Here is a 13,928-nt window from a genome sequence, read left to right on the forward strand (position 1 = left end):
TACTACAATGGTATTACGGATTGGAATGCATTACCCGATAATATAAAGTCCATCGAATCGAAATTTACTTTTAAGAAACTTGTTAAGACACATCTATTAAATGATATGAAGGTAGACGAGAATTCCATGTATTTTTACTTTTAGATTTGTTTTATTTTTATGTAATTCATTATTTTTATGTTTTTTATTCGTGTCAGTGTACTATCATGTCAACTTTTGAAAGATTCACTTAATTCGTAGAAGAAATCATGTGTAGGATCATGTCGATTATATATTAAGAACTGAAAAAACAATATATTTATAGTCACGTATAAGATCTGTTCGACTAAATCCAGGGACCCCGTTGGAAATAAGCTTTTTCATGTTTACATGTCTAAGCTTTACGGGTTATCCTGTGTATACATCATGTCGTAATCTTATTTGGATCTGTGATAAATGGCACCATTCATGTAATGCATGTTTCTGAATATGATAATAATGCAATCTATACGTTACTTATTGCCTTGATTGCATTGAATTGTAAATTGCTTGATATGTATGCACAAATAAAACAAACAAATGTATAAAATACATCATCTATAGTATGGGCACGGATGGCCGAATGGTCTAAGAGGTAGACTTTTACTACAGGGGTCAGTGGTTCGAGGCCAGTTGAAGGTTACTTTTTTCCTTTCTTTTCTTTTTTTCTTGTTATTTACTGGAGCGTTTTAGACTCAATGTTTTTATCTAGCAATATAAATCAATTAATGACAAACTTCAATACCTGCCAAAATCTGTGAAAATGTCCCTTTGATGGTTAACAAAATATAAGATTGTAAGATGACCTCGTAAGCATTCTAAATCTGCTTATTGTAAATACCAACCAGCGCATTGGAAATTGACTCGAAAATTTAATGTTGTAATATATTACTATAATGGTGATAACGAGTATAGATTTATAATTTCATATATGAATACACGGACTCTAGATGAGACGGATATGAAACGGGACCGTATCGGCAAATAGCTTGTCGATACTTTGTTACGTAACCAGTAGCTATCGATTAGCGTACATCGAAGCGCCGATGTTATACATTTTGATGTACCCACTCACGTCATTAACATAGATTTATCAATAATATGCATATTCTAAGTATAAAAGGGGCAATAATTCTGTCAAAATGCTTAATACAGTTGTCTGCTCTTGTTTATAGGTTGGGGTCATGATGGTAAATAAGTATGCAAAATATGAAAGCAATATGTCAAGGGACATTGAAAATATTCGGGGTAGTATGCAAACTTTAACATTTGCTGCATTTTCTAAGTGGAAAAGGGGCCATAATTATGAAAAAAATGCTTGATAGAGTTGTCTGCTCTTGTTTATAGGTTGGGGTCATGTTGGTAACCAAGTATGCAAAATATGAAAGCAATATATCAAGGGACAATGAAAATAATTGGGGTAGTACGAAAACTTTAACATTTGCACGCTAATGCTAACGGAAACGCCGACGCCGGGGTGAGTAGGATAGCTCCACTATATATATTTCATATATAATAATCAAGCTAAAAATGTGTATTTCTCGTGTTTAACTCACTATACATCCATTAATAACAACGGAAATATACTAAAAGTTATATTTTTTTGAAAGAGGAATTAATAAGCAACAAGATAACGTATAAATCAATAAAACCGGTTGATTAATTTTTGCATAAATTTGAATTGACTACAGTAAGGGTCAAATACTCGTTTCAACTCCTGTCAATATCCGCTCCCTGATGAATATAAAGAAAACATTCATAGGCAATACAAATAATGTTATTGATAATATATCATGTGAAAATACAACATGAAACAAAACCTAATAAATGATAAAAATAATTGTGACATTTTTTAACACATTAATATCTCTTGGAACTGAAAAAGTCTAAACCTGTGTCATGGGGCATGGATTTTGAACCAATGGCATTATTCACCAGTCTATGGGAAGAGCCACCATATGATTGTAAACATCAATTATAAAACCTTCAGAGATTGTTCTAGTAATAAAAATAATTTGACCCCATGGCCATGGCTATTTATGACCCGTGGAGGGGCATGAGTGAACAAACATAGTAGGGGACCACTTAATGTGCTTACACAACAAATAATTAACCCCCGACTCTTAGGGTTTCACACAGGATTTTTATTTTTAAGTTTCAAATTTTAAAATCCATGTTTTGGTATATTAACTTTGAAAAAGGATCATCCAGGGATCATTCCTTTGAAGCTTGGGGGAGAGGGGTCGGGTTCAGATAAGATGTCATTTCAATGACAAGTATACACGCAGCGTATGAAGGTCAAAAGGCCTGGGCTTTTACATAGTTAAGCTGCAAATATACAAATAAATTATCTCCAAATGAAGCATATCATAAAATAACACTACATGTGATACATGCAACTAGAAATGCAACACAACTAGAGATAAATCTAACATTCAAAACTATCTGAACATCTAAATACACGTGTTTGCAAATACTTACAAATATTTCATGTAACTCATTCAGTAAATTCATCCACGGTTTTTAATGATTCCAATACAAATTTGGTATTGAAATCTTGTTATCTTCTTGCTAGTTAACTTGACTGGAAAACAAACAAACAATCATGTACAATCAATATACAATTGGTTATTTTATTAGATATAATATATGGCACTGGTATATGAGATATGGCACATACATCCATACATGAACTGATCAAACAACCAAACATACAAACAATTTCATACCATACCAATCGTACCTACACAATAATTCCAGCGAACAATCACAGACTAAAATGGTACAAAAAAAAGTAAAATGAATACTTTTTGGTACATTAACGCATTTATGCCTAGTGGACTCTCCCATCCTTCTAAATTGGATCAATTTATTTCCAAAATTAGGGATGTCTAGTATATTTATTTCTATATTTAGAATATTTCTTACAGAAATTCTTTTAAGCAAACAGTGCAGACCCTGATGAGATGCCGCATCATGCGGCGTCTCATCTGGGTCTACTCTGTTTGCCAAGGCCTTTTTTCTCGACGCTAGGCATAAATGGGTTAAACAAATCTCGTATTTAATTCATGTTTTTAAAATCATGGTAAATGTTTAAATAGGACGGTCAGGTTGATTTTCAGATCATCAACATTTGTGGTTATTTTGGGGGGTTTTCAGTCATAATATTCCTTACCACCATTGGTAGAATAAACCAAGACAACCAAAACTATACAAATATTCAAAACAGAACAACTAGACGACATTGGAAGTACAACAACATACACACAACCAAGACTGAATCATATAGTAAAATTAACACCGAAGTTTTAATAACAAGACTAGTGCCAAGCAATATATGTCCCTTACAGGCTCCACCATTGTCAGAAATATATATAAAAAAAATATTTGTTGCCATAGTAACCATAATTTTTTTTACATAGGAACAAAATGAAATGATGTGCATAATGTCCATATTTCCATCTATCCGTGTTTCAAGTTTCATGAAAAAATATTAAGAAATTTTTAAAGTTATCGCAGGATCCAGAAAAGTGTGACAGACTCACAGACTGACAGACTGACAGAGTGACGGACACACAGAGCGCAAACCATAAGTCCCCTCCGGTGAAACCGGTAGGGGACAATAATACATGCCCTATTTGTTAAGGAGTATACATTTTTATTACCCGCAGCACATGTCAGTATATTTACTACTTACACAATTTATGACTATATAACACAAACTTTTTTTCAAGTTTATAGACCAGAAAAATTGCTCCATATTATGAAACTTCCATCCATTTAATGCCCAAGCTATACCAATTAAAAGCGCATTTTAAGCACCAAAATAATACTAATAAAACTTACAAAGAATGAGTATTTAAGTTAAACACAAATCCATATAAAACAGTTTATATATGGAAATCCAGATAAAAACACTCCCATATTGTCTGCTACACAAGTCTGCTACTTCTGTCTCAAAATCCGGAAAATTGCATAGTAGTAATTGTGAGGACCCTGATCAGCCTGCTCAAACACATCTTTATCAAAGCAATCTCAGTATGAGTTGTTTGAAAGCCCCTAACCACAGACAAACCTGTTATCCATGCTAATCAAGCATAAGTTGCCCCTAACCACAGACAAACATGTTATCCATGCTAATCAAGCATAAATTGCCCCTAACCACAGACAAACATGTTATCCATGCTAATCAAGCATAAGTTGCCCCTAACCACAGACAAACATGTTATCCATGCTAATCAAGCATAAGTTGCCCCTAACCACAGACAAACATGTTATCCATGCTAATCAAGCATAAGTTGCCCCTAACCACAGACAAACATGTTATCCATGCTAATCAAGCATAAGTTGCCCCTAACCACAGACAAACATGTTATCCATGCTAATCAAGCATAAGTTGTCACAAAAGGTCCTCACTAGCTTATCAAGGACGACACTTTCCACTTTTGTGATATTTTTCGTTTAAATAAGGTCTCTTTTTAGAAAAATCCAGTTTTAGCGGATCGTTTTGTCCCAGATTGGCCTGTGCAGACTGCTCATGCTAATCTGGGACGACACTTAACTCACATGCATTAAACCCCCTTTTCACAGTGCGAGGCTCAAATGTTTATTTGTCAAAGATGCCTGATGGGAACGATATGCATACTTTACTTATAAGATACATACCAAAACGTTATAATTTTACTGACTCTAATGTATTTTTTTGTAATTTTGTCCTATAAATTTTCATTTAGATAAAAACAATTAAAAAAGTTTTTTTAGGTACCTGTTGACAGTGGCTTTATAAATGTTGAATAGTTGTGGACAGGGGCTTTAAAAATGTTGAATAGTTGTGGTCAGGGGCTTTAAAAAGATAAGAATTTGTAGACAGGGGATTTAAAATTGTAAAATATTTGTAGACATGGGCTGTACATTTTAAGGATTTTTGGACAGAGGCTACAAAATTGTAATGTATTTGAGGACAGGGGCTTCAAAGTTGTAAAGTTTTTGCAGACAGGGGCTTTAAAGATGAAATTCATTTGCAGACAGTGGCTTTTAAAATGTAAGTACCGGTATGTATGGAAATTAAAATTCTAAAGTATTTGTGGATACGGGCTTTAACAAATTTTAGTATTTATGGACAGGGGGTTTACATTTCTAAGGTATTTGTGAACAAGGGCTTTAAACTATCAAATTTACAATTATATTATTTAAAGAAAATTGTCAACTACACAAAGGGAGTGAATGTCTCTATCGTGATTGTAATAAAGCCAAACATTATTTTTTAAATAAATGTTGAAACAAAGTTGTACACAAAACTATGGTTGACTTGTGCAGTTCCAGTCATTTATATTCAGGAATTCCTATGTGCACTACAAGAATATCAAAATAATTCAGTATTAATTGCTTTCTTAATGATTTGAAGAATTAAAATACATGACCATTGTCAACTTTTTTGTCATTTTGTGTCTTCTTGAAAACCATAACACATATTGCAGCTGGCAATACCTGATATTACTTCCAACTCTTTTTTCTTTTTGGTGAAAATCCAATCATATATTTTCCGCAGGCAGTATAAGATTTAAGATCTAATTTTTTCTCTCTTCACAATCTCACTTTGCATCAGACATTTGATTGACCACAGAGGCATCTGGGGTCTTGTTCCCCTCTTCAGCTGTACAGGCATTGTCACCCGTATTTGGTGTGTCAGTGTGGGCATTGTCACCCGTATTTGGTATGTCAGTGCTCAGAGCGCAGTGGTTTCCCTTTATCCTTTCTGCAACTGCTGCCGCCAGGGCTGCACCACGACCACTGCCGTCTGCAGCCGAGACCAGACGAAACTGAATCATACACAAATATGAAGATTGTTGATATTCTTCACAAATGATTGCAGATAATATTGATCCTTTAAAATTCTGATAAATTTGTTTTATGATCATGAACTTCAAAATGGTAATTTGTATTATAACAATTGTGTCCTACAACTTTACCTTTGTCATTCAGCTTTGGATGAAACTTATATAACAGTCTTTTTCTGGGAAAAAGGGGCTTAATGCTCATGTGTATGTTGTCATCCCAGATTAGCATGTGCACTCAAATCAGTCTAATCAGGGACAACACTTTCTGTTTTCAAGTCATTTTTTGTTTAAAAGAAGTCTCTTTTAAAACCCAACTCGAGTTTCGGCGAAAAGCGTTGTAAATGATTATCATCTGTGGACTGTACATGCTAAACTGGGACGACACTTTACCCACAAGCAATCAACCTCAATTTCCCACAGAGAGGATCCTATGATGACTTTTAATGACAACCCTGGATTGATCGACATATCTTATTGTGGTTGATGATTGCCACTTTACTTGAAGTCAAGAGGAAAGGCTCAAATCAGTCCTCTTGGTACAACCTCCATGTTTTTGTACAGCTTACATGACTGATCATTATTAAACATTTTTAAACATGCAATCTGCTCTCTTTTTAAGTTAAAGTATATTAACACAATGTTATAATCGAATCTTTCAACGAGAGCTGTCTCCATGTATGACATATGCCCTCGAAAAACGCTTTCATAAAAGTTATGAGAATTTTTCGAAACCTAAACGCAGATTTTGAAACCTCAACGCGGACCCCAAGTTCAAGGTCAAGGTCACCAGGGTCAAAATTTGTGAGCGTATAGAAAGGCTTTGTCCATATACACATGCATACCAAGTATGAAGGTTACATCTGAAGCGACATAGAAGTTATGAGCATTTTTCGAAACCTAAACACAAAGTGTGACGGACAGGCGGACGGATAGACGGACTGACAGTGCGATCACTATATGCCCTCCTTCGGGATAATAAAAATAAGTAACAATACAGGTTAATTTTGATAATTTTTCCTAAATCATAAGGCCTGGGCACCCAGTCAATAAACATTCATAAGTTTGTACTTTTCCTTAATCTCAATCATTCCATCAGTTGAATTTAAACATCAACTGTACCGAGAATTCTCATTGAACATAATTTTAATATGAGAATAAAATGTGCCTCGAGACACAAAACAATGGGGGATAAATGCACGTGCATAAATTGTCATCCCAGATTAGCCTGTGCAATCCTCACAGGCATACCACCAACAACACTTTCCACCCAAAACTGGATTTTTGCTAAGAAGAGACTTTCTTTAATTTAAACAAAAAATTTAAAAAGCGGATAGTGTTGTCCCTGATTAGCCTGTGCAGACTGCATGGGCTAATCTGGGACAACAATTTACACACATGTATTAAACCCCCGTTTCACAGAGCACTAAGGTTACTCTGATACTGGTTCAATATGTGCTTCTCATTTTGCCACATGCCAAATTGAAACCATTCCTTTGAACAAGGAAAACAGAATTCCAGTATTTCCCATAAATACTAACATACTTTATGTTTGCTTTTTTCAAGCTTTGTGAATATTACCTATGTTTTTTCTGAAAAATGACAAAACTTACACTGACCATTTTGTCCTTTTTCAGGAACAAGGGAATCTTCTGTTCCAGCATGGTCTTGAAGGTCGGATGATAGCGATAGAGAGCGCCATCTACTGCCACGCCCACTTCGTTCTTCGCCACGCGATCAATAAGGGTCGCCAAACCTGCAACCACATTGATGACACTCGCAAAATGATGATGTAATAGAAGGTTGTAAAATGATGTCACATAAAAGCTAGTATAATGATGTCATGGACAATCTCAAAATGATGATGTCATAGAAACTTATCAACAGATGAAGCCACATAGAAACTAATTTTATGATGTCGTGAAAATTTGCATATGATGATATCATAGAAACTTGAAAATTATTTTGATCAAGAAATTTTCATACAAGGTCTAAAAAAAAAAAGATACCTCTTAGTTGCTTTCAATATATTCTCTGGACAAATTTCATGAGAGATATTACATAAGGCACTAAGTCTAAAAGTATGAAAGCATAAGTATTTGTTCTTCTGCACTGTCCCTCAATAGCACGTACCAACCTGTTAAGTTAACAGTCGATACATCTTGTAGATTTTACGATATGCTCCGGATAATTTAACAAAAATTAACAAGAGGCAATCACTTTAAATACGGTATATTATATGGTAGCAGCAGTTATGGAGTATTTTTTTCACTGCACATACCCTTAATGACTTACATTGAGGTTCTTAGTTTCAAGTCTTTAAGTATTCTTGTTTTTGTTTTGCTCCAGAGAAAAAATGTAAGTAAAACAAAAGAGCCTTAAGGCTTAGGAATGCTCACCCTGGGCGTGGCAAGTTTGGAACCCAGGGATATGATTTGAACCAACAGAGGATAACTATAATATGGTACATCCAAAAGAACAAACCTCAGGGCCTTGCTCTTCTAGAAAACAAGCAAATTCGTTGAATTGATATCCCCCGCCAATATACTTCTGGACATAAAAGTTTTCTGGACAGATGGACAACGCCAACATGCATCATCCTCTTATCTATATATATACTCATACCAAGTTTCAATGAAATCCGTCAAAGCACTTCCAAGATATTACTCTGCACACACAAAAAAAGCATTTTGTCAAGATACGATGGGCCATAACTCCATTATTATCCAATGGTGTACAATGCCATTTGGCTTGAATCATGCTCTCATCCATATATATACTCATACCAAGTTTCAATGAAATCCACCTAAGCACTTCAAAGATATGGCTCTGGACACAAAAGTAGCATTTTTTCAAAATACAAAGTGCCATAACTTCGTTATTAACAGATGGTGTACAATGCCATTTGGCGCGCATCATCCTCTTATCCATATAATACTCATACCAAGTTTCAATGCACTTCCAAGACATGGCTCTGGACACAAAAGTGCCAGACGGGCGGACAACGCCAAACAATATCCCTCCGCCAATGGCGGGGGATAATAATAAAGTTTTCACAATTAATATGGACTGTGCTCTGTGAAAAAGGGGTTAAATGCATGTGCATAAAGTGTTGCCCAAGATTAGCCTATGAAGTCTGCACAGGCTAATCAGGGACGACACTTTCTGCTTTTATAATATTTTTTATTTCAAATAAGTCTCTTCTTGGCAAAATCAAGTTTAGACGGAAAGTGTCGTTCCTGAATAGCCTGTGCGGACTGCACATGCTAATCTGAGACAACACTATACGCACATTAATTAAACCCCCTTTTTCCACAGATTACAGCTCTTTTTTTATTACTGTAGCTGATCTTTTGAGATAGGGCAGAATGTCCTGAACTTAAAACATCAACTCTATAAATGTTGTTGCATGATGAAAAACAAACTACTAATGATGGACAAAAAGGCGGTCTAAAAGTTCCCTATGAGCACAAGAACAGACCCGACCCGACCCGACCCGACCCGACCCGACCCGACCCGACCCGACCCGACCCGACCAGACCAGACCAGACCAGACCAGACCAGACCAGACAGACAGACAGACAGACAGACAGACAGACAGACAGACAGACAGACAGACAGACAGACAGACAGACAGACAGACAAACAGACAGGCAAACAGACAGGCAAACAGACAGATTGACAGATTGACAGACAGAAATAAGAAGGGACAGGCAGACAGAATGAATGCCAGACAGACAGAAAGACAGACCTACAGACAGAATGAGAGAGAGACAGACAGAAAGACAGACAAACAGACACACAGAGAGACCCACACAGACAGATAGACAGACAGACACAATAAGAGACAGACAGACAGACAAACAGACAGACAGACATGATTCCAGTTACCCCCCCCCCTCCCCACACCCTTACTGATTGGCTAAGTGGCCTGGGGCACAAACAACAATTATCATTTAACATTTGCTAATGTCAGTATTGAAACATTTTACACCTACCAAGAGCAGTAAGAGTAGCAGCCCGAGTGGACACTATCTGACACACATGGTGTAGCACACGACACTCGATCTCTGATGCATGTCCCAGATGGAGGTCCTCAAACACATGACGGGTTTTCTGGAACCGAATGTCCTCGTCGCTGAAAACCACATGCTATACATTAAGTTCCAATATAACAGTAAATGCCCCTTTAGGGAAAAAATCTAGAAGTAAATGATCAATTTTGGTGAATATTGGAGGATGACTTTGCTATTACAGAAAGAGCCTAAAGGATGTATTGTATAATCATTATTAAATTTGGAACATTCACTTTCTTTTATTGCATGGGTTAAAATTGAAGATCCCTATCATTTTCAATGTTCAATGTTTACAGTTTTTAACACAGAATAACCATAGAAAGTATTCCAGGCAATTATCCTTCGTTTGTTACACAATCCAGATAAACTCAGATTCTACACAAAACAGAATACAAGAACACTGTGGACTTAGCTCACACTTGACATTTTCTGTTAACCACTAGTAAACCTGATCTGGAAGTAGCTCACACTTGACATTTTTTGTTAAACACTAGTAAACCTGATCTGGAATTAGCTCACACTTTACATTTCCTGTTAAACACTAGTGAACCTGATCTGGACTTAGCAAACACTTGACATTTCTTGTGAAACACTAGTAAACTTGATGTGGACTTAGAAATCACTTGACATTTCCTGTTGAACTCTAGTAAACCTGATCTGGACTTAGAACACACTTGACATTTCTTGTTCAACTCTAGTAAACCTGATCTGGACTTAGAACACACTTGACATTTCCTGTTGAACTCTAGTAAACCTGATCTGGACTTAGCACACACTTTACATTTCCTGTTAAACACTAGTGAACCTGATCTGGACTTAGCAAACACTTGACATTTCTTGTGAAACACTAGTAAACTTGATGTGGACTTAGAAATCACTTGACATTTCCTGTTGAACTCTAGTAAACCTGATCTGGACTTAGAACACACTTGACATTTCTTGTTGAACTCTAGTAAACCTGATTTGGACTAACACTTAACATTTCTTGTTGAACTCTAGTAAACCTGATCTGGACTTACACTTAACATTTGTTGTTGAACTCTAGTAAACCTGATCAGGACTTACACTTAACATTTCTTGTTGAACTCTGGTAAACCTGATCTGGACTAACACTTGACATTTGTTGTTGAACTCTAGTAAACCTGATCTGGACTTACACTTAACATTTCTTGTTGAACTCTGGTAAACCTGATCTGGACTAACACTTGACATTTGTTGTTGAACTCTAGTAAACCTGATCCGGACTTAGCACACACTTGACATTTGTGTGAATTGTGTTAATGGATGCATTTTAACCAGCTGACACACAACGGATCAAAGACAAAAGTTCAAAGTAAAATATGAAGACATGTGATCTAGTTAATTGGGATACATAATTTTATGCTTTTCGGTGGTTTATTGAGAAATATCAGTGAATTAAAACTTATAATTCACTGTTTCAAACAGTGGAAATTATCAATAATATTCATTGTTTTACCAGAACTATTTTTGGATATGTTTGGTTTCCCCATTGTGACCCTTAAATTTTACCAAGGGCAACTACTCTGCAATGAATATTTATAACAACATACATATTAGCTTCCCTTGAACCCTTGAACATACATCACTTGTGAATTAAAATTGATATTCCACCAAACCCAACATATATCCTCTATATTAACAGGGAAGGTTACTATCATCTATAATAATGGACTAGTTAATGTCAATAATGTCTATTTCGACAAATTTAAGATCCTTAAGAATATTTAAGTCCAATGTTGAAACAAAATTGAGACTGAATTAACATTGGCATTGTTTTATGCTTTTCCATGGATTATAGAGAAATATCAGTGAATTGAACCCTTGAACATACATCACTTGTGAATTAAAATTGATATTCCACCAAACCCAACATATATCCTCTATATTAACAGGGAAGGTTACTATCATCTATAATAATGGACTAGTTAATGTCAATAATGTCTATTTCGACAAATTTAAGATCCTTAAGAATATTTAAGTCCAATGTTGAAACAAAATTGAGACTGAATTAACATTGGCATTGTTTTATGCTTTTCCGTGGATTATAGAGAAATATCAGTGAATTGAAACTTATAATTCACTGTTTCAGCAGAACTATTTTTGGATATGTTTGGTTTCCCCATTGTGACCCCTAATTTTACCAAGGACGACTACTCTGCTATGAATGTTTAAAGCAACATACGGATTAGCTTTCCTTCAACATACATGTAATGACATTTTGGGGCACCCAACAGGGAATTAGATTGACAGGAATGGCAACAATAAACAAGAGCACCGCCTTGCGGGTGCAGACCGCTCTTCTATTTTTCTTTTTATAAAGGTGAAGGGAAATATCTCAATACTTCAATCAAAAAAGATGGATGGGTGGGGTGGAGAGGGGTGCATAGTGTGGGGGTGTGGTCATTTATTACATTGTCTTCCAAAAATAAGAAATAAAAATGCAAAAACAAAATAAAAATATTTTATTATATTTTTTGGGGGGGGGGGTTCTTGGGTGGGATAGTTGGACGGTCTTTCAAAAATAAAATAATAAAAATTAATATTTTTGTTTTTTTAACCATGTTTCCAACAAATAATTGGGGGGGGGGGGTGGAGGGGGTCGGGGGTATAGTGTGAGGAAGTGGTCATTTATAAGATGATCATTCAAAAAATAATGAAAAATAAAAATTGTTTTGTTTTTTTGGAGGGTGGGGATTCGGGGGGGGGGGGGGGGGGGGGGGGGGCATGGGTGTTGGTTTAGGTGGAGTCTATTGTAGTATGTCATGTTAGAGTTGTTTTGTCAAAGTATCAATCAAATCTGATACTTTAGAAGTAAAGTGAATGTAAAAATGTAACCATATATTCAAAGTTACTGAGTCAAAAAAGGGCCATAATTCCATCAAAATGACAACCAGATTTATGCAACTTGTTCCGTACAGTCCCCTTATAATAGTTTGCGAGTGTTCCAAGTCTGAAAGCAATAGCAATGAGTCTTTAAGAGTAAAGCGGCCCAAAACACAAAACTTAACGAATTTTCAATTTTCTAAGTATAAAGAGGCCATAATTCTGTCAAAATGCCAGTCAGAGTTACATAACTTTGCCTGCACAGTCCCCTTATGATAGTAAGTAAGTGTCGCGAGTATGAAAGCAATAGCTTTGATACTTTAGGAATAAAGTGGACCTAAACACAAAACTTAACCAAATTTTCAATTTTCTAAGTATAAAAAGGGCATATAATTCTGTCAAAATGCACGCCAGAGTTATCTAACTTTGCCTGCCCAGTCTTCTCATGATAGGAAGTAAGTGTACCAAGTTTGAATGCAATAGCTTTGATACTTTAGGAATAAAGTGGACCTAAACACAAAACTTAACCAAATTTTCAATTTTCTAAGTATAAAAAGGGCACATAATTCTGTCAAAATGCATGCCAGAGTTATCTAACTTTGCCTGCCCAGTCCCCTCATGATAGTAAGTAAGTGTACCAAGTTTGAATGCAATAGCTTTGATGCTTTATGAGAAAAGTGGACCTAAACACAAAACTTAACCAAATTTTCAATTTTCTAAGTATAAAAAGGGCACATAATTCTGTCAAAATGCATGCCAGAGTTATCTAACTTTGCCTGCCCAGTCCCCTCATGATAGTAAGTAAGTGTACCAAGTTTAAATGCAATAGCTTTGATACTTTATGAGAAAAGTGGACCTAAACACAAAACTTAACCGGACGCCGACGCTGACGCCGACGCCAAGGTGATGACAATAGCTCATAATAAAAAAATAAATAAATAAATGAGCTAAAAAATAACTATGTCTTACCTCAACACCTCGGAGATGTATTTCGTGTAGAAGCGCCCCCTGGTGTCCATTTCTTCGGTCCAGTGCTCCTGGAACATGATGTCGTCATCATGCAGCTTCTTCAGCACCAGCCGCACTATCTCACCCAAGTTCTGGGCGGATATCATCTTCTCATAACTGTGGAAACAGGAAAAAACAATCGCAGCCT

The 13,928-nt window shown here is 35.9% G+C and overlaps 1 protein-coding gene across 1 annotated transcript in view; it reads right to left on the reverse strand.

The window, feature by feature from the left end:
* Positions 1 to 1,600: 1,600 nt before the first annotated feature.
* The window catches only part of LOC127857177 (hexokinase-2-like), a 73,671-nt gene continuing 61,343 nt past the window's right edge, over positions 1,601 to 13,928 (reverse strand). Inside the window, exons 20-23 of the mRNA XM_052393594.1 lie at positions 13,742 to 13,897; positions 9,851 to 9,990; positions 7,472 to 7,608; positions 1,601 to 5,837 (exon numbers count right to left, since the gene is read on the reverse strand). Of these exons, the coding sequence (XP_052249554.1) occupies positions 5,610 to 5,837; positions 7,472 to 7,608; positions 9,851 to 9,990; positions 13,742 to 13,897 (661 nt within the window). The 3' untranslated portion in view covers positions 1,601 to 5,609. The remainder of the gene's footprint in view (positions 5,838 to 7,471; positions 7,609 to 9,850; positions 9,991 to 13,741; positions 13,898 to 13,928) is intronic.

The sequence above is a fragment of the Dreissena polymorpha genome, chromosome 14, assembly GCF_020536995.1.
Source record: "Dreissena polymorpha isolate Duluth1 chromosome 14, UMN_Dpol_1.0, whole genome shotgun sequence".
Classification (NCBI taxonomy): Eukaryota; Metazoa; Mollusca; class Bivalvia; order Myida; family Dreissenidae; genus Dreissena; species Dreissena polymorpha.